This window comes from Meles meles, chromosome 5, assembly GCF_922984935.1.
Source record: "Meles meles chromosome 5, mMelMel3.1 paternal haplotype, whole genome shotgun sequence".
In the NCBI taxonomy this organism is placed as follows: Eukaryota; Metazoa; Chordata; class Mammalia; order Carnivora; family Mustelidae; genus Meles; species Meles meles.
Genome location: NC_060070.1, coordinates 97595853 through 97619367, shown reverse-complemented (window position 1 = coordinate 97619367; position 23515 = coordinate 97595853). Strand labels below are relative to the sequence as shown.

Sequence of the window (23515 nt, the reverse complement as noted above, 5' to 3'; positions counted from 1 at the left end):
TACATGAAGAGAAAATCCCTCCTCCAGGTTCTATTGGATAAAACAGGTTGAACTGAGAAGTGAAAAGAGGGAAGGGGAAGGAGCTGAAATAAGGCAAGCATTAAGCATGTAGGGCTGAATTCATTTTTTTTTTAAATTAATGAATGAATTAATTAATTTTCAGCATAACAGTATTCATTGTTTTTGCACCACACCCAGTGCTCCATGCAATGCGTTCCCTCCCTATTACCCACCACCTGGTTCCCCAACCTCTCACCCCCCCCGCCCCTTCAAACCCCTCAGGTTGTTTTTCAGAGTCCATAGTCTCTCATGGTTCATCTCCCCTTCCACTTTCTCAAATTCATTTTAATTATAAAATAGATGGTTGAGTAGAACATAGGGCAAATATGATGAGTAATGCCTTCGTGTTTTTGATTTGCACTGGAAGCTGCTGATTCTGCCTGGTTGCAATTGCAAACATTTCTATTATCTTGATAATTACTTCTACTTAAAGATAATGAGCGAGTTTGACACTTCTGTCATAATTCCAATTCTGAGCCTCCTTCTCATTTTTCTTTTCAGTATTAAAATCTTCATGACTAAAGCTTCCAAGCAACATTTTCCTCCAGGACCCAGACCTTGGCCAATTATTGGAAATCTGCATATTCTCAATCTGAAGAGGCCATATGAAACCATGCTGGAGGTAAAAAATGATTGTTCATTTCATACTTATTTATAAGTTTCTACTCTCATCCTTATCCTCATGAGTTTACTAGCATGTGCACACTTATGATGGTTTGTATATGTATAATGAAGTAATTAAATAGGATTCAAAGTTAATTGAGTTGTTTTATATAATGTTGATTCAAAGTTAATTGAGTTGTTTTATATAATGTTTAGTTTCTTTTAAATTTGGGTATATAAAAATAGTAGTAAATATATTTCTATTATTTAAAGCGGTATTTTACCCTGAAATATTTATGGGCTGTATCCTTTATTTCAGCCACTTTGATCTACATATTCCCTATTCTATATCCATATTCTATATCCTACATATTTCACTATAAAGGAACTGATTATGATCATAGTCTCACTCTAGAAAATTTTAATTGTTATTAAAAAGAGTGTCTGTGGGGGGCGCCTGGGTAACTCAGTGGGTTAAACCGCTGCCTTTGGCTCAGGTCATGATCTCGGGGTCCTGGGATCGAGTCCCACATCGGGCTCTCCGCTCAGCAGGGAGCCTGCTTCCCTCTCTCTCTCTCTGCCTGCCTCTCTATCTACTTGTGATCTCTCTCTGTCAAATAAATAAATAAAATCTTAAAAAAAAAAAAAGAGTGTCTGTGGAAGGCACAATCGACAATATGGTCCCAGCAACTGAGACTCAAAATTATCTGTCATTCAACTATCATATGATCTCCCTGATATGAGGACATAGAGATGCAACATGGGGGGTTAGGAGGATAGGATAAGAATAAATGAAACAAGATGGGATTAGGAGGGAGACAAACCGTAAATGACTCTTAATCTCATAAAACAAACTGGGGGTTGCTGGGGGGAGGTGAGGTTGGGAGAGGGTGAGGGGGTTATGGACATTGGGGAGGGTATGTACTATCGGGAGTGCTGTGAAATGTGTAAACCTGGCGATTCATAGACCTGTACCCCTGGGGATAAAAATACATTATATGTTTATAAAAAAAAAAAAATGGAAGGGGAGGCGAACCATAAGACACTATGGACTCTGAAAAACAACCTGAGGGTTTTGAAGGGGCGGGGGTGGGAGGTTGGGGGAACCAGGTGGTGGGTAATAGGGAGGGCAGGTATTGCATGGAGCACTGGGTGTTGTGCAAAAACAATGAATACTGTTACACTGAAAAAAATAAATAAATTAGAGGTAAAAAAATTATCTGTCATTAATTAGCTATGTGAACTTATATAAGAATTTAATCTCTATTTCTTTGTCTGTACAGTTACAGAGCTAGAACAAATATTGGACAAATTTTTCTAATTTCCACTTCAACGATTTTACAGTTCTTGGTTGTGGAATAAGATAGAGGGATGGAAGGAAGAAAGGGAAAAAAAGGAAGGGAAGGGTGGGGAGGGATGGAGAAGGGAGGGAAAGGGAAAAGATAGGAGAGGAGAAGAGAGGAGAGGAGAGGAAAGGAAAGGAAACGGAATATGAAAAGAAAGAAAAAAAAGAAAAGAGAGAAAGGAAAAGGAAGAAAGATGGGAAAGAAAGAAAGAGAGAAACGAAGGAAGGAAGGAGGGAGGGGCGGAGGGAGAGAAGGAAGTGAGGAAGACAAAGAAAGAAGAGAAGAGAAAAGAAAAGATGGAAGGGAGGAAGAAAGGGAGGAAAAAAGGAAGAGAGGGAGGGAGGGAAGAACAAAAATATAATATTTAAAATTTGCATTTGGCCATAAATTCCTATTTTTAAGTGCAAAGGGCAGATAATTGATACTGAGTTCTGCTATATTCTATAAATTCTAAGCTTGAAAACCATAACAGGGGATATACTGAAGAGAAAACCATTACTTTGCCTTTGTGTACAACACAATCATCATCACCATCTCTAATATTCATATCGTATTTATTTTACAAAGGACTGCAAGGATTTCACTTATTCCTTACAACCACCCTCAAAGGAAAATAGGGATATTTTTATCTCCATTCCACAGATATGTGACTCAGAGCAATTAACTTTTACTAGTAACTAAAAAGCCAGGACTTTCATTTTCCGATCTTTTAAAGCTACTTTACAGCTTTCTCCTATACTCAAAGGTCACATGACAGGTAGATTCCTCAGGAGTACAAGATCTCTCAACAAAATCTTTCATCTAATTCCATATGCCCAACCCTATTTGTTTCCTAACATTCCTGTTTTTTTTTTTAATTACATAGTAACCAGCCTAATCTCTTTACTATTTAGATCTTCATTTTTTTTTATCAGTTTTACATCTGTCCTGCTGTTCTGTGTTAATTTCACCTATGAAATGTCTTTTCATCTCTTCTTCTTAGCCTATGTCTACACTTTCTTCTCAGAATATACCTTTGTAATTTTTGTTCCTTTTCTGAAACCTGCCATTGTTTCCAATTTATATGTTGTGGTTCACACCTGAGAAACTGTCCTCACAGACTCAAATTCCTATTTTAATTTTTACTTACCTGTAACATTAATTTAAACTATATTATCTTACTAAATTATTGAACCCTGTTACAATCTTAATGTGATTCTTTAGATTCAAGAATTTTGTAGTCATCAGCTATCACCAAATAACATTATTAAAATATCATAGACTATATTCCCTGTGCTATACTTTTCATCTCTTTGATTGTTTATAACTGGAAGTTTATACCTCTTAATCCCCTTTTTCTATCTCATGCATCCCTCAGCTACTTTCCCTCTGTTAACCATCAGTTTGTTCTCCATAATTAAGAATCTGTTTCTTGGTTTATCTCTCTCTCTCTATTTTTCCCCTTTTGCTCATTTGTTTTGTTTTTCTAAATTCCACTTATAAGTGAAATCATATGGTATTTGTCTTTCTCTGTCTAATTTATTTCACTAACATAATACCTTCTAGGTCCATCCATGTAATTGCAAATAGCAAGAATTCATTCTTTTTGATGGCTGAGTAATAGTCCTCTGTGTGCATGTGTGTGTGTGTGTGTGTGTGTGTGTATCACATCTTCCTTACTCATTTTCCCATTAATGGATGCTTGGGTTGCTTCTATATCTTGGCTGTTGTATAATGCTGCAATAAACAGAGGGATGCACATACCTTCAAACTAATGCTTCATTTCCTTTAGATGAATACCCAGCAGTGAAATTACTGAATCATATGGTATTTCTATTTTTTTTTAAGATTTTATTTATTTATTTGACAGAGAGAGAGATCACAAGTAGGCAGAGAGGCAGGCAGAGAGAGAGGAGGAAGCAGTCTCCCTGCAGAGCAGAGAGCCCGATGCGGGGCTCGATCCCAGGACCCGGAGATCATGACCTGAGCCGAAGGCAGCGGCCCAATCCACTGAGCCACCCAGGCGCCCCGGTATTTCTATTTTTAATTGTTTAAGTAACTTCCATACTGTTTTCCATAGTGACTGAACCAATTTACATTCCCACCAACAATGCATGAGTGTTGCAATTATAATGTTGTTTTCCAAAGTCAAGTTTCCTAAAGAAAGAAATGTTAGAAGTCCATTTCCCATTTTTACCTAAACCTTAGTTGGGTTAAAAACCACAAGCTCTGCAGATGACAAGGCTCCATGTGTATGCTTTTTGAGCAATATTATCTACTATTTCTTGAAGCCACCATACCTTGCCTATAGGATGGAAATGATGATAACATCTACTTTTGGGGTTTATAATGTGCATTAAAAGAGATACTGGCCATATAGTTAGGAAGCAATAAATGATCACTCTTGTTATTTTTAATTATCAAAGAAAATTGAATGTTTTCTTTGCAGTACAAAATGTCATACAGTAGTGCAGAACTAATTTGGACCTGCTATGGTTACAGCATCGCACGAAGAATAGGGCGTGAATATGGTGGTCAGGTTGTCAGTGTATTGGTCAGGAAGTGCTTTGTCTTCCTAGAGCCTGGGGTGGGCATTTTCTGAGACTAGACAAAAATATAATAGAGAGAAACTAGGAGTCAATTCCATGATGTCAGAGCCCTGCTACTTGAAATCTCAAACAAAGTGGTGCATAAGGACAATCAGTGGATGATCATAATAATCATGGCTTAAACAGGTATAACAACCAAGGAGTATCTTTAGTGAAATAGTCAAGTATTGTCATTTCACAAGAATATAAAACTGATTAATTGGTCAGAATTAAATTACCAAAGATCAAGATCTAGTTCATTTTTTATTACAGTACCATGTTTTAGTTGCTTCTCTCTTTTTTATACACCCAAGCTCTCCCAGAAATATGGCTCCATTTACAGCATCCAAATGGGTCCAAAGAAGGTGGTGGTACTCTCTGGATATGAGACAGTGAAAGATGCCCTGGTCAATTAAGGTGATCAATTTGGGGAACGATCTCAAGTGCCTAGATTTGAAAGACTTTTTTGAAGGAAAAGGTCATAAGCTCTAAGCTTAAGATATATCCTTATTGTTAAAATTATTAAATCAATTGCACCATATTATCTTTAATAATTCCTTTCATGATTTAATTTTCCCTTCATCAATATACATTAGACAATAGAATTTACTGAGGAGAAAATTTATGTTTATGGTTTTATTCTCATTGTACATGATAATTCTATTAAACAAATAATTATCGGCCAGAAACTATGTGGAAAGTATAGTCAGCACTAGGGAATACAAAGAGAACAGGGGCCATCAGTTTAAGAGGTCACAGTCTAATGGTCGACATTGATCCATCAAAAGTTACAACAAAAAAAAAAATAAAATAAAATAAAATAAAAAAAAGTTACAACAGCAGTAGTGTTATAAATAATACTGAACCATATTCTCACCTGGATAAAGTTGTATCTTGCTTTTATGTGTCTTAGATAAATGCCTTGAGGAAATCCAGATGTTATACTGTTATGTCAGTCCACTAATATAATAAGTCTTTAAGTTATCACAATAGCCCTTTAATGCTCATTTAATAACTCTAAAAATGGGAATGGTTTCATCTTGACATTATTTTTAGTAAATTAATATTGGTATCTAGTAAATACTACTAAGCCATTTTAATGCTTCAGCAACTTTTTGAAAAAGATTTCTCACACTATCCTTTTCCAAAATCTTGTTCTTTGAGGTATTAGTAGATGTTCTATGCAAAAACCAGTGTCAGTGAAGTGAATTTGAGAAACACTACATAATAAAGGCCTCTCTCTGAACTCCTGGGGTGCCTAATAGGATGTTAAAACCTCTGAGAAAAACACCAAAAGTCTACTTACTTTTATTTAATTCAGTCTTCACACTTATTAGTCCTTGCAGCACTTGTTTTTTTGCTTTTTTGTTTTTTTTACATGAAATCTAATTAGTTAACAAACAGTGTAATATTGGTTTCAGGAGTAGAAATCAGTGATTCATCACATACCTACAATATCCAGTGCTCATTACAAGTATCCTCCTTGCTATCTATCTCCCATTTAGCAACCCCCCCAGCTCCTTTCATCAAACCTCAGTTTGTTCTCTACTGTTAAGGGTCTCTTACGACTTCTTTCCCTCTCTTTTTTTTTTCTTCCCCCCTTCCCATATGTTCATCTGTTTTGTTTCTTAAATTCCACTTATGAGTGAAATCATATGGTTGCTGTCTTTCTCTGACTTATTTCACTTAGCATAATAACCTCTAGTTCCATCCATATTGTTGCAAAGGACAAGATTTCATTCTTTTATATGCCTGAGTAATATTTCATTGAAACACACACACACACACACACACACACACACACACACACTTACCACAACAGTCCTTGAGACATTTCTTTTTCTTGGAATTTCTACTAACATCTCATAAAATCAGCTTTGAAGAACAAAAGATCATTAAGTCCCTGATCTTTAGCACCCCGGATCTATCTTCTTTTATTCCTTCTAGAAATCTGGGACACGTTTTGTCTCTTGCCTCTGGCATCTATGTTTTTTGTTTTTTTTTCATAAGACTACACATATTATTCATTGATGCTATGATTATACACAAAATAGTTTTAATTTATATCAATATCAAATCTAACAGTTTTTTTTCCTTAGCAAATCATTTTAAGAATCAAGCAGTCTTTCTTTTTTAAGTGACTTAACTGGTCATAGGAAAATCACTTTTTGTTCAAAGAGAAAATGATTAGTTCTCCACCCTACACCCTGTCTAGTAATCTACTCAAAGGGGTAAAAGCATTCTTTAAACCAATTTTGTATAAATAGAGGGAAAATTTAATATTTTCTTTAACATTAGACCATTTTGGAGTATTACATCATCTTAATATTTTGCCATGTAACTTACATATATTTTAAACTTTGGTGTCAGGTTGTGTTTTTTTCGGGTTTTTTTTTTTAAGATTTTACTTATTTGAGAGAGAGGGAGAGCAAGCACAAGTAGGGAAAAGGGCTAGTGGCAGAGGGATAAGAAGAAACAGATTTTTTGCTGAGTGAGCAGAGAACCCAATGTGGGGCCCAATCCCAGGACCCTGAGATCATGACCTGAGCTGAAGGCAGAGACACTTAACCAACTGAGCCACCCAGGCGCCCCAGGTGCAGTTTTTAGAAGTTCTAGGAACACCTACGTTGGCTCAGTTGGTTAAGCATTTTCCTTTGGCTCAGGTCCTGATCCCAGGGTCCTGGGATTGATTCCTGCATCAGGCTCCCTGTTCAGTGGGGAGCCTGCTTCTCCCTCTGCTGCTCCCCCACTTCTGCTCTCTCACTCTGTCAAATATATAAATAAAATCTTTAAAAAAATAATAAATAAGTAAGAAAGTAAATAAATAAATCAATAAAGTTCCATTCCTTATAATGCTAAATTGATGTTCTCCACAATGACATGGCGGGGCTATCACTAGCGTTGAAAGATACAAGGACGTCTGTGGGCCTTTCATGTTCTACTACTGTGCTCTCAAACATAAATCTTTAAATATTAACATGAGGTAGTTTGAAGAGTCACATATTTGTTGCAAAAGAGTTTTATGCACCACAGGATCCAGAGACAGAATGACATTCTATTAATGTTAAGAACTGAACGTGAGCGGAATCTAACCTTCGCCAGTGTCCTTTCAAAGGAAGGCTTAACCTCCCCTGAAGTGGCAGCAGCTGAGCAGGAGAGATCTCGCCGCGTTTTGGATTTCATGCGGACACTGGCAGGGATGGCGCTGCCCCATTTCCAACACCGAGGTTGCCTTAGTTTATTCTGATTTCCTATTTCAGGAAACTATTCCTATTTCTGACTCAGAAAGACCTCCCCTGTTTCTCAAACCTCCATAGAAAATGAGAAAAATGCCAGTGGAGGAAGGGCCAGGGCTAGGGACTGAAACACAAAGAGTAAGGCCACCATCAGCACAAACTGACCGTGGAAAAATATGGGCCACTTGGGCAATCCTCTCTCTCCTTATTTTTCTGTAAGTTAGCGTATATCCCAACTCTTCTAAGAATTTGTTTATTATTTCCTTTAGCCATGCAAAAGTTCACATAGCTGTTGTAGTTAATAAATATTTATCACACAGCTACTCTGTGCTACAGCAACATGTGAGCCTAGAAATTAGTATGTAGAGCACCAGTGTGGAAGCTTGGCTACACCTCTTGGTAATTATTTACTCCTAACTTTTTTCTCGGGTGAGTCTTGTGTCTGTAGTCCACATTTTTCCCTAGCAAAAAAGACTTTGTTTTCTAATGTTCATCAGTCCCTTAGCCACACCCAGCTTACATCATGTAAGCATATAGTAGAGACTCAGGATTTGTTCAACGAGTTTCTCAGAGAAATAGAATTAAAACTGAAATCTTCTCTCAACCCAGAAATCCTCCTCTCCACAAACTTAATAGGAAAAGAAAACAATTTTATTGTTGAATAAGCATCAAACCAAAATGGGATGTGTATCACAGACAATCCACTAAGAAATTGCAAAGACAAAAACAAATCTCACTCTGTTATACAACTAAGCAGACTCAACCCATTACAAAAAAGTTCTCAAGGAAAACAATAACTAGTCCTCAATAACTAAGAGGGCTTAGCAGCACCATTTGTCACACATAGTTCATCCTAGATACACCCAGTCATCGGGGTGACCATCTGTGTTAATTGCCTGTATACAAAAGAATAATAAAGTCCTCATACCTTTATGATAGGAGGTAGTTTTGCAATTTGGAGCAAGGCACCCACCAAAGTGAGGCTTCTACTCTCCCACAGAAACTGGGAGAAAGAGTCTCTCTCCCTCGATGTTTATATTCTGAACAGATGGCCCCAAATCCCGAAGAAAGCCATTGCTAGGTCACAAAGTTGACAAAAGGCCTATTCATACTTTCAGAAGGACTTATATGTGATATATGTCATATGTGTATGATATTATCTATATACGATTTTAAAACGGGGAAAAATACAAGTCTTCTAAAGTAAATGCTCTGAGTGAAAGAGAAGCCTCTTATTTTCAACAGGGAGAATAAAGCCTCTTTTAAATTTTTACTTGTCCTTGCAAATTAAATATTAAAAACCTTGCGGAAATAATTTTCAAACACTTTACTCATTATAAGGAATCGTCTTCTCTCATGGTGAAACTTGGAAAACTATGAGAAGGTTCAGCCTGACCACCTTACGGAACTTTGGCATGGGCAAGCGGCTCCTAGAAGACAGGATCATAGAGGAATGTCAGCATCTCATCCGCAGCTTTGAGTCTCACAGAGGTGTGTAGAATGAACTAAACCAACTAAACCACATCCTATTTTTCATGAGGAAGAAGTCAAATGCTATATTTTATTACAGAGACATAATTTCAGTCTTGTAGGAAAATTCTAAGAATTTACAAATAATTCCCCAAATCGTGCTCTTCTGTAAGAGTCCCCAAATTTCAGCATTTTATGTTAGCCTTCTCTCTTGCTCTTTTTCTAAGCTGTTTGAAAGTGCTTTGGAGACATGCTCTCTCTTTATTCCTAATCACTTCAATGTGTTCCCTTGAAATAAACATATTCTCTCACATTCCCAAAGTACGATTTTCAAAACTCAGGAAATTAGTACTGACTCGGTAATCCCCTAAACTTCTTTGGCCGGATTTTGCCATTGTCTGATTAATGCCCTGAATAGCAAAAGAAAATCCTGACACATGCATCTCGTTCACTTGCCGTGTCTCTTTTGTTTCCTTCCATCTGGAACAGTTCTTCAGTAACAGGTGTATTTCTGATCTCTTTAAATGAGATCCATAAATCCATATTATTTTAATATTTCATCTATTTAATATTTTAAATTCTCTTTTCCTTAATAAATTGAGCTCATTCCTTACTAAAAAATGTCCATTTGAATATTACCTTCATGGATGCAGGTAGCAACATGAAGAGAAATGGTCAAAGGCAGGCAAACCTGAGATGAATACAGACAAGAAACAGAAAGCTCAGGGACCCATGTGCTACGTTAGCAGTCTCTGTACACAGAGAGAGATCTGCCCATAAGCAGTTTGGAGAAAGTACTTACAGGAAAATATCTTTCCCCTCTGCAGTGTTAAGCTCCTAACAAACATTAATTTCTCAAGTCTTTGTGTACATAGTATCCAAAACACCCTTACATTTATATACAAAAAGGAAACATTACCTACAGAAATTCCTCCAAGCCTTCAGCCTCCACATTAAGGTAGGTGCTGATGTTAAAAGTAAATCTTAGCATTCTGGTTGCCAAAAATAAATGTACATCCACTAATGTATGTTTAATGATCTAAATAGTTTTCAATGATGCTGAGGAAAACAGGTCTCAGTAACAGAAGAGGCTAAAACAAGAGGCTCTAGATGAGGTTCTTTCAAGTAGAATCATTCTAATCATCTAGATATCCTATTTTAAATTTATGAAGTTGTTGGTAGCCTTCTAGGTTGCTATTTTCTCAGATGTTATGCATTAACACTTCCTACACACACTGAAACGGCCCTCACCTGGCACATTTTAATTTCTTTAGCTGAGCCAAATGTAGATGTTCTTCAACATCTATACTTTTAGTTTGCCTTCTGGCAATCTTTTAACCAAGTTCTGGATATTTTTCAAGGTTCATCTAGTCTCACCTTTCCTTAAAAGGCATGGTCACCAATAATCTTGCTCCTCTATGAAATCTTTAGCCGACAGTCTGTCCCCATCATTCCAGAACTGGTTTAATACTGTTTATGTGAGTATTCCTAATCTGATTCATGAATTCTCTTGTAGGAAAGCCCTTTGAGATCAGAACAGTAATGAATGCTTCTGTTGCTAATGTTATTGTGTCAGTGCTGTTTGGAAAACGGTTTGATTACCAAGACACCCAATTCCTGAGACTCTTAACCTTGATTGGTGAAAATGTGAAGCTCGTTGGAGGTTCTAGGATTGCGGTAACTGTATCTTCCCATTCAATCATCTTACTTCTTCTAACGCACACTAGGTTGTTCAAGAGACCATGAAAAAGTGTTTGTCAGAGACTTACCATTTCAAAAATTACACTTTCTGGAACATTCTGAGTACAGAGATGTGACAAGCCTATATGGTTAACACATCTGATAATTCTCCCATCACAAATTATTGCATCAGGGTGCCTGGGTGGCTCAGTCAATTATGCATCTGCCTTCGGCTCAGGTCATGCTCCCAGAGTCCTGGGATGGAGGCCTTGCTCAGCAGGGAGTCTGCTTCTCTCTCTTCCTTTCCCCCCTGCTCATGATATCTCTCTCTCTCTCTCTCTCTCTCAAATAAATAAAAAAAATCTTTAATAAAAAATTACTGCATCAAATATCTTATGATGTATGGATTGTGAATCACACCCATAAGTAGTTCAGTTTGTGACTTCAGTAAATTTTCACAATTTTGGCCGTTCATCTTTTACCCATACCACTGGTTATGCATCAACTGTGGGATAAGCCATGAATGAATAAGACACTCAGTAGAATTCACTTAGAAGAGGGAATTTAAACAAAGGAAAGCTATCAAGTACTAAAAACAGTACTAAAGAAAATGTTAATATTTATTCTGCATCATGTAAGTTCAAAACAGTGCTACAATCCAAATTTTTTTAAAGAGTTTATTTATTTATTTATTTGCCAGTCAGAGATCACAGGTAGGCAGAGAGGCAGCCAGAGAGAGAGGAAGGGGAGCAGGCTCCCTGCTGAGCAGAGAACCCGATGCAGGGCTCGATCCCAGGACCCTGGGACCATGACCTGAGCCAAAGGCAGAGGCTTTAAGCCACTGAGCCACCCAGGCGCCCCATACAATCCAATTTTTTATATTTGTGAGCAACAAAGTTGCTATCTTCTAGAATGTAGGGACTAAGTGCCTTGTCAAATAGTTCCCATTATCTTTCTTTTTTTTTTTAAGATTTTATTTATTTAATTGACAGAGAAAGCGAGAGAGCACAAGCAGGGAGAGCAGCAGAGGGAGAGGGAGAAACAGGCTCCCTGCCCTGCAGGGCTCAATCCCCAGGATCCTGGGATCATCCTGAGCTGAAGGCAGGATGAAGGCTTAACGAACTGAGCCACCCAGGGGCCCCAGTTCCCATTTTCAATAGCACAACTGACAATGGACAATATTATTTCACTTTGGAATAATTTAGGTTCTGTTACTACAAGTACAGGTTTACTCTAAGTATAGGTGCGAAGGAACCCTGGAACAGGGAACTATGCCTATTTTTTTAAAGTCGTTTAGAGAAAGACAGTTATAATATGATTTCACTCATGTGGAATTTAAGAAACAAAACAGAGGAGCATAGGGGAAGGGAGAGAAAAATAAGACAAAACCAGAGAGGGAAACAAACCATAAGAGATTCTTAAACTTAGGAAACAGAGGGTTGCTGGAGGAGACAGGGGTTAGGGGCTGGGATAACTGGTGATGGGCACTAAGGAGGGTATGTGATGTAATGAGCGCTGGGTGTTATGTAAGACTGATGATGGATCCCTGACCTCTACCTCTGAAACCTATTATATATTTTATGTTAATTAATTTAATTTAAATAAATTAAAAATAAGTACATAAGTAGCTCAATCCTTAAACAGAATTTCAAAAACAATTTTATTTATTTACTTATTTGAAATGTAGAGAGTGCGAGCAATTATGCAAGTGGGGGTGGGGGGATGGGAGGGGGAGAGAATCTCAAGCCGACTCCATGCTGAGGAGGGAGCCTGATGCAGGGCTTGAACCCAGGACCCAGAGATCATAACCTGAGCTAAAACCAAGCGTCTGACGCTTAACCGACTGAGCCACCCAGGCACCCAACTATGTCTAACGTTAGGTGTGGCTTTTTATCTTGGGTATTTATTAGGTCACTTGGGTGGTTAGGGACCCCTTTGAGAATCTGATGAAATATATAAAGAGCTTCTCTCTCACATACATGAACATACTGCGAAACACACCAAATTTAGCCAACAGGGAAGTTCTTCCTGAACTTTCTAAGGGTTAGGAAATATTAGATTATATGGTGCTTCTCTAGGGAACCTAGACACAGTCAGCTACATCTAAATAACAAAAATAAGTATTCTGATCCTACAAAGAAGGATCAGTGGTAAAGTGAGTGTGCTACATAGCACTAAAATGGTTTGATCTGGAATCACCTAGGAGTTTGCAGGAAAAACACTTAGATTTATAGCCTTAACCGAAAAGCCAATATTGTTTTCATGTCTCACCTAACCTCTGAGTAGATACCTTACTACCAGCGTAATACACAAAATACTCTGGGTGCATAGGACTTACTATAAACCATGCCAATATTCACTGTAAGTTACCTAACTCCACTAAGTGAGGAAATCATGTTGTCCAGGTCAGTCTGCCTGCTAGTTGAGGTAAAATTGAAGTCTAAATGGGCTGCTATTCTACAATCCTTCCAGAAATAATGGTGTCATTCCCACTACTGCATGCGTAGTGTGTATTTAATTTTGATGTGTGTGTATTTAAATTACTTTATTTTTTTATTCTTTCAGCTTTTTAATATATTTCCAGTTTTAAGGTTCCTCCTAAAAAGTCTTAAGATAGTACTCAGGAATAGAGATGAATTACTTACTTTTATAAGGATGACCTTCCTAGATCTTCAGCATAACATTGACAAAAATGATCCAAGAAGTTTCATTGATGCCTTTTGGTCAGACAGCAGGAGGTAACGGTGTTACCTTATCATATTGTTTACTATTTAGTTTAATTAATAGCATCTGGAGGAAAATATTTCTTGCGAAGGAGAAAGATCACTGGATTCAATTAAGTTAGTAACGGCAGATTTGTACCCTACCAAGAATGCTATTTACTACATTTTCCATTCTCTAATATTTTCCACTGCTTTTCACATCACTCTCTGAAAAAAAAAGAAAAACAAAACAAAACCAAAAAAAAAAACCAAGATATATAGAACTTGAATGTTAGCTTTTAGAAATAGTACAGCATTCCTTTTATTGAAATCTTGAAAATGTGTTTCAGTTGACTAACCTAATTAATGCCATTTTTGTAAAGAGACAAGGTTGGGAACATTCTAATCACTCAGTCAAAAACTAATTTCCAAAATGACAAACAGCCTTTCCCATTGTTAGAATTATTTATCATCATTAGCATCCAGGATGAGTTTTATTTGAAAATTCTGCACAACATCCTCATAAAAAAAAAAAAAAAAACATAAAACAACACACTATTGAGGAAAGAATGCCAAGCTTTTTGCTTTTTCAATTCATGTTAGGTTATCTGCTATGATTGTCAAGTATAAAATTTTTTCATCACTCATGATTCCTTTTCGCATTTCAGGAGAAAGATACATCTCCTGCCTATTTCAGTGATGACAATTTGGTGGCACTCGTTAGTAACCTGTTTGCGGCTGGTACAGAGACCACAGCCTCCACGCTACGCTGGGCACTACTGCTCATGCTGCGGTATCCTGAAGTCCAGAGTAAGTCTCTTAAGAGTCAGGGCATTGCCTGAAGGAAGGACTCAGAAATCTCTTGGGATGGAAAAAGCAGAATTTGGTGGCCACCCTGGATACCTTTAATTTATATCCTTGAGGACAGTGTGTACCTTCAGTTTCCTTTGGACATAAGAAAGTAGATTTTGCTTTCCGAGCTTCCTGAGACAGTCTACAGGTGTCACTCTTTGCAGGTGTCACTCCATGCAGGTCCCCAGCGGGGTCTCAGGAATAGAGGTCTGGGAGTGCAAACGGTGCAGAAAAAAGTGGGTCAGAACTCAGAGAGCACTTAGGTTTGATTTTCACATGGATGGAAAACTGAGAGATTGTTCCAATATCTCTCCCCCCACCTCTAATCAGTGCATTTTATCCAGAAAAGGTCTGTGATGAGATCACCAAAGTTGTGGGGTCAGCCCAGCCTCGAATTGCACATCGAACTCAAATGCCATACACAGATGCTGTCATTCACGAAGTACAGAGATTTGCTAACATCCTGCCCACGAGCTTACCTCACGCCACAACCAGAGATGTGACGTTTAAAAATTACTATATTCCTAAGGTAAGGGGAAATGAGGGGAGAGGGAAAGGATGTCAGCTGCTCAAAATCACAGAAGCACGGAAATAAACTGCTGAAGGCAATCACAGGCTGCCTTTCTTCATGCCCCCCCCCCCACCCGCCGCTTCACCTTCCCTCCCTTCCCTTTCTCCTCCTTTTCTCCCTCCCTACCATCCAGTAAAAGGTAACTGAGTGTGACAGAGTATGTGTGCAGAGAATAGGTGGTAATTACTCTGCACAAGGTATTGCAACGTATAATTATTTCCATGTGGTACCTGAGGAAATTGAGGTTCAGAGAGTTTAAGTGAGGTGGGTGGGTAAGGGGGCCAGATCGCAGGAAAGGCGCGTGCAGCCTCTTCAGAGCTGGTTTTCCCCACGCAGGGCCCCTGACCCCATCACCCCCAGCCTCCTGTCCCTCCTCACACAGAAATATGCTCAGGCCCTCTTCTTTTCAATCTTGAGACCTCTAGAGGCATTCCTGTGCTTCCCCCTGGCAAAGTGAACTATGCATAGATCTTTGCTAAAAGTACACCCAAGGCAGAAATTGGCCTAGCATCAGAGCATGCCCATAGCACTAATTCTTTTCCTTAAAGCTACGTCAGGTGACTGCTTCTGGGTCCATCTCTGTATGAATCCCCAGGGACCACTGGTTACATGGCCGCCCTCCCCACACCATCACTTGCTACCCTGTGCGTACCCTACAAACAGGGGCGACATTCATCTTTGGAGTTTCTCTTCCCAGCACGCATTAAACACACTGTTGGATTGAATTAGTCAGACTAGTAGCTGATGAAAACAAATATAACCAATATCAAAAAGAAGAAAAAGAGACACCCCCGCCCAAGGAAGCTATAATAATGGCAGGATTTGGTTCTAGTTCTCTATCTGGCTGCAAGCTAGGGAGCTTATCAGAGCTTATCAGAGCTTTGCAGGTACAGGGGGTCTCACACGCCCACCATGCTACTGGCAGCTAGGTCCCTCGCTTTCACTGAGCTCCAATGGAAATAATCTAGCACAGCTGTTCTGAGGAGGAAAAATCCACATGCCCAGGTATATATAAGTAAAAAAGAAAGAAAAAGGGTGTCTTGGTAGCTCACTTCTTAAGCGTCTGCCCTCTGCTCAGGTCATGATCCCAGGTCCTAGGATAGAGCCCTGCATCAGGCTCCCTGTTCAGCGGGAAGCCTGCTGCTTCTCCTTCTCCCTCTCCCTGTCCCCCTGCTTGTGTTCCCTCTCTCACTATCTCCATCAAATAAATATATAAAATCTTAAAAAAAAGAGAGAGAGAGCAACAAAGGAAGTTGTAGAGTAAAACACTTCAAAGCAGTTGTTTGCTTTTGGTGACTCAATGCTATCCAGATTCATGCACTGAAACAGCTAACCACAATGACAGTACTACGAAGCTTTCTGGAGAAGGAGGCTGTGATTAACGATGGTGAAGTAGTGAACACTGTCCTTAAAGAAGGGGCAGGCTTTTCCTCCCATTATTCTAGTTTTAGTTTCCAGAGTGCTCTTTCCTGTATCACAGTTACAATTCCTTTCTGTGATTGTTTCCCTTGTCTCAGAGCACAAAGTGAGCTGTGGAAGGGGGGGCAACTGATTTTTGAGAATTTGCTTTGATGGGCTTGTTCAGTCTAGCTTGTCCCCTGTCACAGTCCCTGGAGGTAAAAGAGCAGAACCTCACTGAGCCTGCACCAGGGTCTGTCCTACATACTGTTGCATCTGAGGCTCAAAAGTCACCCCATGAGGGTTATTTAATTCCCTTCATATGTAGAAACTGGGATATATCAAGAGTTAAATCATGTGCCATTATCTCATAGCAAACACAGGACTAAGTAAAGAATGTTTCTGGTTCTGAGCCCAAAGCTTGTGTTTTTTAGGAGGTACTGAATAAAAAAGTGGTTCAGTAAGTGATTGTTCTACACCAACCCCAAGCCCCTCCTCTTCCCCTCCTTCCAGATTCTTCCAGAACACACCGCTTCTGAAAAATTACCAACGGGACCTTCACACATTTTTCAAGAGTCACTTTTTAAAGAAGGAATGTAATCTCTGTCATTAATAGCACTTCTGTTTCTAGGGCACCGAGGTCATCACTTTGCTGACCTCTGTACTTCGGGACCAAACACAGTGGGAAAAGCCAGACACATTTAATCCTGAGCATTTCCTGACTTCCACCGGAAAGTTTGTCAAGAAAGACGCTTTCATGCCTTTTTCAGCGGGTAAGGTCTCGCCTTTGAGACAGGTGGTTTGAGAAATCTGGAGAGATTTGGCCTTGTCTGATGACTGTACTTAGGTTTTGTATTTTTTTTTTCCATGTGGCACTAAACGTCAGAAATATGGGAGAGTGGAAAGGGCCTTTCCTCCCCAGGCTTTAAATTGGCTGTAAGACATTAGGCATTGGAATGGCATTTTCTTAGGAAGGCCCTGAATATTCCTTGTAGCTGAGGCTAGGGTAGAGCCTTGAGAAATTGAGAAGAAAGTTAAGCATGGGGACAGTGGATAGCCCACTTCACTCCAACCAGAAAAGCTTTCCTTGATTGATTGATTGATTGATTGATTTGACTCCATGCCCAGTGTGAAGCCCACTTCAGGGCTTGAACTCAGGACCCCGAGGACCAAGAGTTGGTGGACTGACTGCGCCACCCAGCCACCCCTGGAAAGCTTTGCTTTAATATGTATAAATGCCAGTGTAACTCTTAGAATTTCTTGGGTAGGGGAGGAAGGGAGGGGGTTTAGGATTAGGGAAGAGAGAAGAGCTTTCCAGTAGAGTACATTTTGGAATCCAGGAAACTAAATGAATTTACTCTATAATTTTCTGGCTTCTTAAGAACCTGAAATGAATTCTCCATTCCTAGAAAAGAATCTTAGCAAAACTATACCATAAGCAATTTGTCACCTTGTGCCTTTCCACTTACACAAACAATAGGTTAGTATTCACTCCATATACCCATTCAGGGATAGGTAAACAGTGGTCACCCAAAGAATAGACTTTTCTTACCTACTGATAACTAAGGGATACAGAGAGATACAAAGTACAATGCATTCTTCTAATTTTTACACACAAACACATGTAGGATGATATACAAGAAAACAGTACATGTATTAATGACTTCTCCTTTAAATAAAAATAAAATATCACATCTGGAACCGGAGTTATAGGAAATGAAAAATAATCCATATAATTTCACAGTGCTATGAATTCGATTTTTGTTATGTCCTTGCATTAGATTTGGAAAAAGCAAGCCATGGAAACATAAACAATGATCTCTGGAGGGCACTTCAGCTACATCTAACTCCAAACCCTCATTTTACAAGTGAAGACATGGAACAATTAGTTTATCATACATAATGTTATTTTTTCCCCTAGACTCATCTATCAAATCTTGGATTTACTGTTGTTTAGAGAGAAGAAACAATGTTCCCCTTGACACCCCCTTTTCTCCATTTACAACAATTACTGTTTTTTTTCTGACCAGCTGTGTCTCCAGGTCCTTCCTGGTTTCTCGCACACCTGGGCTTAGAGGCTTCTTTGGACTGTGAGACAAGGAGCAAATAGTCCAGATTTTTGCAGAGTGGCCCATCTTCAAACAAGTTTGACAAAGTATACCTCAGGAATTCCAAACATCTCCAGATATACACTGTGTGTGTGTGTGTGTGTGTGTGTGTGTGTGTGTGTTTCCTGCTTTAGGAAATCCAGGAGTAGCAATATTCTGTTTTATCATAGACAAACAAATGGGAATATTTTAAAAATATAACAACCACAAAAACATCACAATAAGAAAAATATATCATAAAACCAAGGTTGAGTGTGAAGTCCTCATGTTCGCCTTTACTCACTGCGATAAGATAGATATCATACTCTTCATTGGGCTTATTTGATCTTTGATCACAATCACTCAACTAATTTTGCACACAGCATTTCTTCTTAAGATCAACAAGATCATTTGCTATGTTTTCACCTATATATTCTTAAAACTAAAATAAAACAATAATGCTTTGTTTTGTTGGGCAGCTAGACTCTTACCTTAACTGAATAAACCTAAATATAGGGTAGATAATTCACACCCTAAGTTGTATTATTTATCATCCACTAGATGACTCTATTCAACCATACATGTTGTTCTGGGCAAGTGGGAAGATCTGATCCCAAAAGCTAGATTAGGTGTGCCTTCCCTGGGTGCCCTCAACACCCTATCGTAGCTTGTGACACTCTATAATATTTACTTAGTTCCTTGTTGGGCTCACCTACTGGGCAGTGAACCCTCCCTGAGCAAAGTCTCAGAGCCAAGCTAAATTAAATACCTGTATCTTGTTGACATTGCACATACATCGATGGACTGAATTGTTAGCTTTTATTTAATAAATATTTTCCAACAGAGAGATGTAGTATACATTGCCTTTCACCCCTAAAAATCCTGCCTTGGTAGTAGACATTGCAAAAAAATGTTCCCCACTATCCTATATGGTGTTCATCTATTTCCTGGAAGTCCCATTTAAACCAAAGTGCTACTTTCCTTGAAGTGTAAAATATCTACATTCCAATATTTTTCAGAACCTTGAAGTCTTTTGTGACTCAGTACACTTGAGAGTTATCTTTGAAATTACATAAACCAACAACAAAGGAAATCTAACTAGACCTTCTTCTTTCAATAAAAACTTACCTAGAAGACTTCCTTCCTCAATTTCATTGACTCCGCTTTTCAGATATCTTGACATTTTCCCCAATAAGTCATGTTTCAAAAGTAATATGAACCAAGTCTCTGTTCTTAAAATGCTTCTTGTGTCTTCAGAGGCTACGCAGACTTGGGTCTACGTAGCCTCTGGCCTCAGGTCTTAGGCTCCATAACTCATGTTCTATGCTCATGTCAGAGCCAAATAATTTTAGCCCTGATATACATCATGACCCTTCCACATCCCACCACGTCTTTGCTGACTGACTTCTTCTCACCTGTGCACAAGAGCCGAGATAGAAAGCTCTCATACAAGACAGGAGGCCTCCCTGACCTTTCAAATTCAATTGGGTACCTTCACTATCTGTTCTCATGACACACTAGGCTTTACTCTTACATTTTTCACACTGAAATGTTAATGTTTCTTTAGCTGCTTGTTTCCCTCAAGGGGGGCAGTTACGAGGGACATATGTACTTGGGTACACATGGGGGCATGTGTACTTGATTTTGTTTTTCCACGGCTTCGGCAGAGCCCATTAGGCCCAGAACAGGACACGACTAATCCACACGTTGTAAAGTAGGAGAAATCACACGTGGACTGCTTTTCTCTCTGTCCAGATTGTGTTTCAATTTCTTGTGCTCCTACGTCTCATAGCCCTCCACCTCATCTCTCTCCAGGGTGCCAGATGTGTGCCGGTGAGTCACTGGCCAAGATAGAGCTTTTCCTGTTCTTCACCAGACTCATGCAGAAGTTCAACTTCCAACCACCCCCCGGGGTCTCCCATCTTGACCTGGACCTAACGCCAGACATTGGCTTCACCATTCAACCAATGCCTCACAAGATACGTGCCCTGCCCCAGGCCTAGGCTCTCCATTGCAAGCAGCAGCCCCTGTTCTTAATGGGGTCCTTCACAAACCCCTCTTTGCTACATTTCACCAGACGTGATATTCTGCTGAGCACTTCAGCTTTATTTAAACAATCAGCCACATCATTGCCAAGCATTCTCCTGTTAGGTCAGACTGGGTTCCTGGACTGATCAACGCTGTAGAGACTCCTTGCAATCTTTCTCTAAAACAGAACATGTGACAATTGGAACCTTCACTTCCTTCTCTAAGATCTTTCTTTCCAACCCAAACTGTCCTTTTCCTCCAAGGCATATGAGACATCTAAGTATCACCAATCGGTAGTTTTAATTGGTTCAGGCAGGATGACTACAGAATGCTTTGTCCCAATATGCCCATGAACATCTTCAAAACTGCAAGGAAGAAAATTCAGCTTTTAAGTGAGGATCACACTAAACATAAGATATAGAAGACATTGGTTTCATTCTGTGACTCACCAAGAAAGGGCGGTTAACAACGGAGAATTGCTTATGAGTCCTGCCAGTTTGCTGAGGTCGGCAAGTGAGTGCTCCTGTTCCTCACTTAACTGGGATTTGCTGACCCCACTTGCCAGTGTCCAGTGCCCTGAAGTCCCAGCGAGGGCAAATGCAAGACACGTGGGCTTCAGAGTAACAAAATCATTGTCAGTTCCCCTGAGACACAAAGCATCTTCAGCCTTTATGAAGTGAAATGTATCTCCCCATCATCAACGTAAGTGTTTCTCTTCTGCTCTTAACTGATCCCTGTCAAAGCAAAACTGGCAGTGGATAAAGTTAATCGATCAAGCAAGACTTTGAGGCTATCGTCATAGAGGAAAGAAACCAGAACTTCATCTGAACTCAAATCCACTGGAACACGGGGTGAGGGGAAAAGTTTTTCAATGTTGTGGTGAGTTAGAAAAGATGTTAGTGGGGAGGTGGCTCAAAGGCATGTGCCCCTACACTGTTTCTCCTTAATTGGCACATTTTTTTTTTTTCTCTAGGATTAGGCCATTAATGTTTGCTACTTAGCCTCCACTGAAGCTGGGCTCCTACCCTTCCAACAGAGACAAGGAGATAGGGTAGCTGACTTCCTTGATGACCCCATTGCAAAGGGATGGGACCAGGTGTCCTTGAGAAAGACCTTCTTGGCTTATAAAACTGCTAAGAGTTTGTTTTTTGTTTTTGTTTGCTTGTTTAAGATTTACAAGTCAGAGGGCAGAGAAATAATTTACAAGTGAAGTTTTCTCAACTAAATGCCCTAAGAAAATGAAGTCGGGGCCTGGAGCCAGGAAGAAGCTCCTCTAAATTTTAGTCAACCCGAGAGGAATGTAAAGTCCTTCCTGGTCATTCCCAAAGTAGCATTTTCCACAGAACCTTTTTACAATGAGTCAGATGGGGGATACTCAGCTTCCCTGACTTTGTTGACCTAATAGGCAAAACCGTCAGTGACAAAGAAATGGGAGCTGCTAATTTTAATGTATTGTTTGATCACATTCAAATGCAGGTAGCTGCACCTTCTGAGTTGCCCCCAGTACCTACTGGTGTTCAATAACATATCAGTGAATTCGCAATCCCAAGTCAACATGAATTTGTGGACTGCTTTCTCTCATGAGGGAAACAGTTGTGATTAGAGAGCAGGAAATCTTGAATTTTAACTCCAACCTATTTAGTCCCCCATGTTTGAGACTTTATGACCACATGCCGGCAGTGGCATACATAGTGAATCTGGAACCAAAAGGAAGATAATCTTTAAAATGAGACAAGAATGTTTTTCTCGTTTAGTGCTCTGAATATATCATGCCAGCTCTTCCTGGCCTGCCAGGTCTCTGTGGATAAGTCTGCTGCCAATCTAATATTTTTACCATTGTATGTTACAGACTTCTTTTCTCGGGCTGCTTTCAGGATTTTCTCTTTGTCACTAAGACTTGTAAATTTTACTATTAGGTGACGGGGTGTGGACCTATTCTTGTTGACTTTGAGGGGGGTTCTCTGCATCTCCTGGATGTTGATGCTTGTTCCCTTTGCCATATTAGGGAAATTCTCTCCAATAATTCTCTCCAATAGACCTTCTGCTCCCCTCTCTGTTTCTTCTTCTTCTGAAATCCCAATTATTGTAACGTTGTTTCGTCTTATGGTGTCACTTATCTCTCGAATTCTCCCCTCATGGTGCAGTAGCTGTTTGTCCCTCTTTTGTTCGGCTTCTTTATTCTCTGTCATTTGGTCTTCTATATCACTAATTCTTTCTTCTGCCTCATTGATCCTAGCAGTGAGAGCCTCCATTTTTTATTGCACCTCATTAATAGCTTTTTTGATTTCAACTTGGTTAGATTTTAGTTCTTTAATTTCTCCAGAAAGGGCTTTAATATCTCCAGAGAGGGTTTCTCTAATATCTTCCATGCCTTTTTCGAGCCTGGCTAGAATGTTCAGAATCATCATTCTGAACTCTTGATCTGACATATTACCAATGTCTGTGTTGATTAGGTCCCTAGCCTTCGGTACTGTCTCTTGTTCTTTTGTTTGTGGTGATTTTTTCCGCCTTGGCATTTTGTCCAGATAAGAGGGTATGAAGGAGCAAATAAAATACTAAAAGGGTGGCAAAGACCCCAGAAAAATGCGCTGTAACCAAATGAGAAGAGACCCCAAATTGTGGGGGGGGAGAAAGGGGATAAAAAGAGGTTCAGAAAAAAAAAAAAGAAAAAATTTAAAAAATAAAACAAATAAAGAAAAAATATAAAAAAGAAAGAAAAAATATATATATTTAGATAAACTAGTCAAAAAACGTTAAAAAAGAAAAGGGTAAAAGTTTTAAAAAATTTAGCAGAAGAAGGAAAAAGAAAAAAATTGAAAAAAGAAAAAAGAAAAAAAAAATTGAAGTAGCCGCACGACTAAAGAATCATGGGGAGAAAGCCATGAGTTCCGTGCTTTGCTTCTCCTCCTCTGGAA

At 39.2% G+C, this 23515-nt stretch overlaps 1 protein-coding gene across 1 annotated transcript; it reads left to right on the top strand.

The window, feature by feature from the left end:
- Nucleotides 1-574: 574 nt before the first annotated feature.
- LOC123942176 (cytochrome P450 2K6-like) lies at nt 575-20575 on the top strand. Its single transcript, XM_046006075.1, is given in 11 exon segments — nt 575-682; nt 4891-5034; nt 5036-5054; nt 9154-9303; nt 10799-10959; nt 13528-13681; nt 13684-13700; nt 14333-14474; nt 14861-15045; nt 17117-17258; nt 20388-20575. Coding segments are annotated over 11 exon segments (1410 nt in total).
- The last annotated feature ends 2940 nt before the right edge of the window (nt 20576-23515 follow it).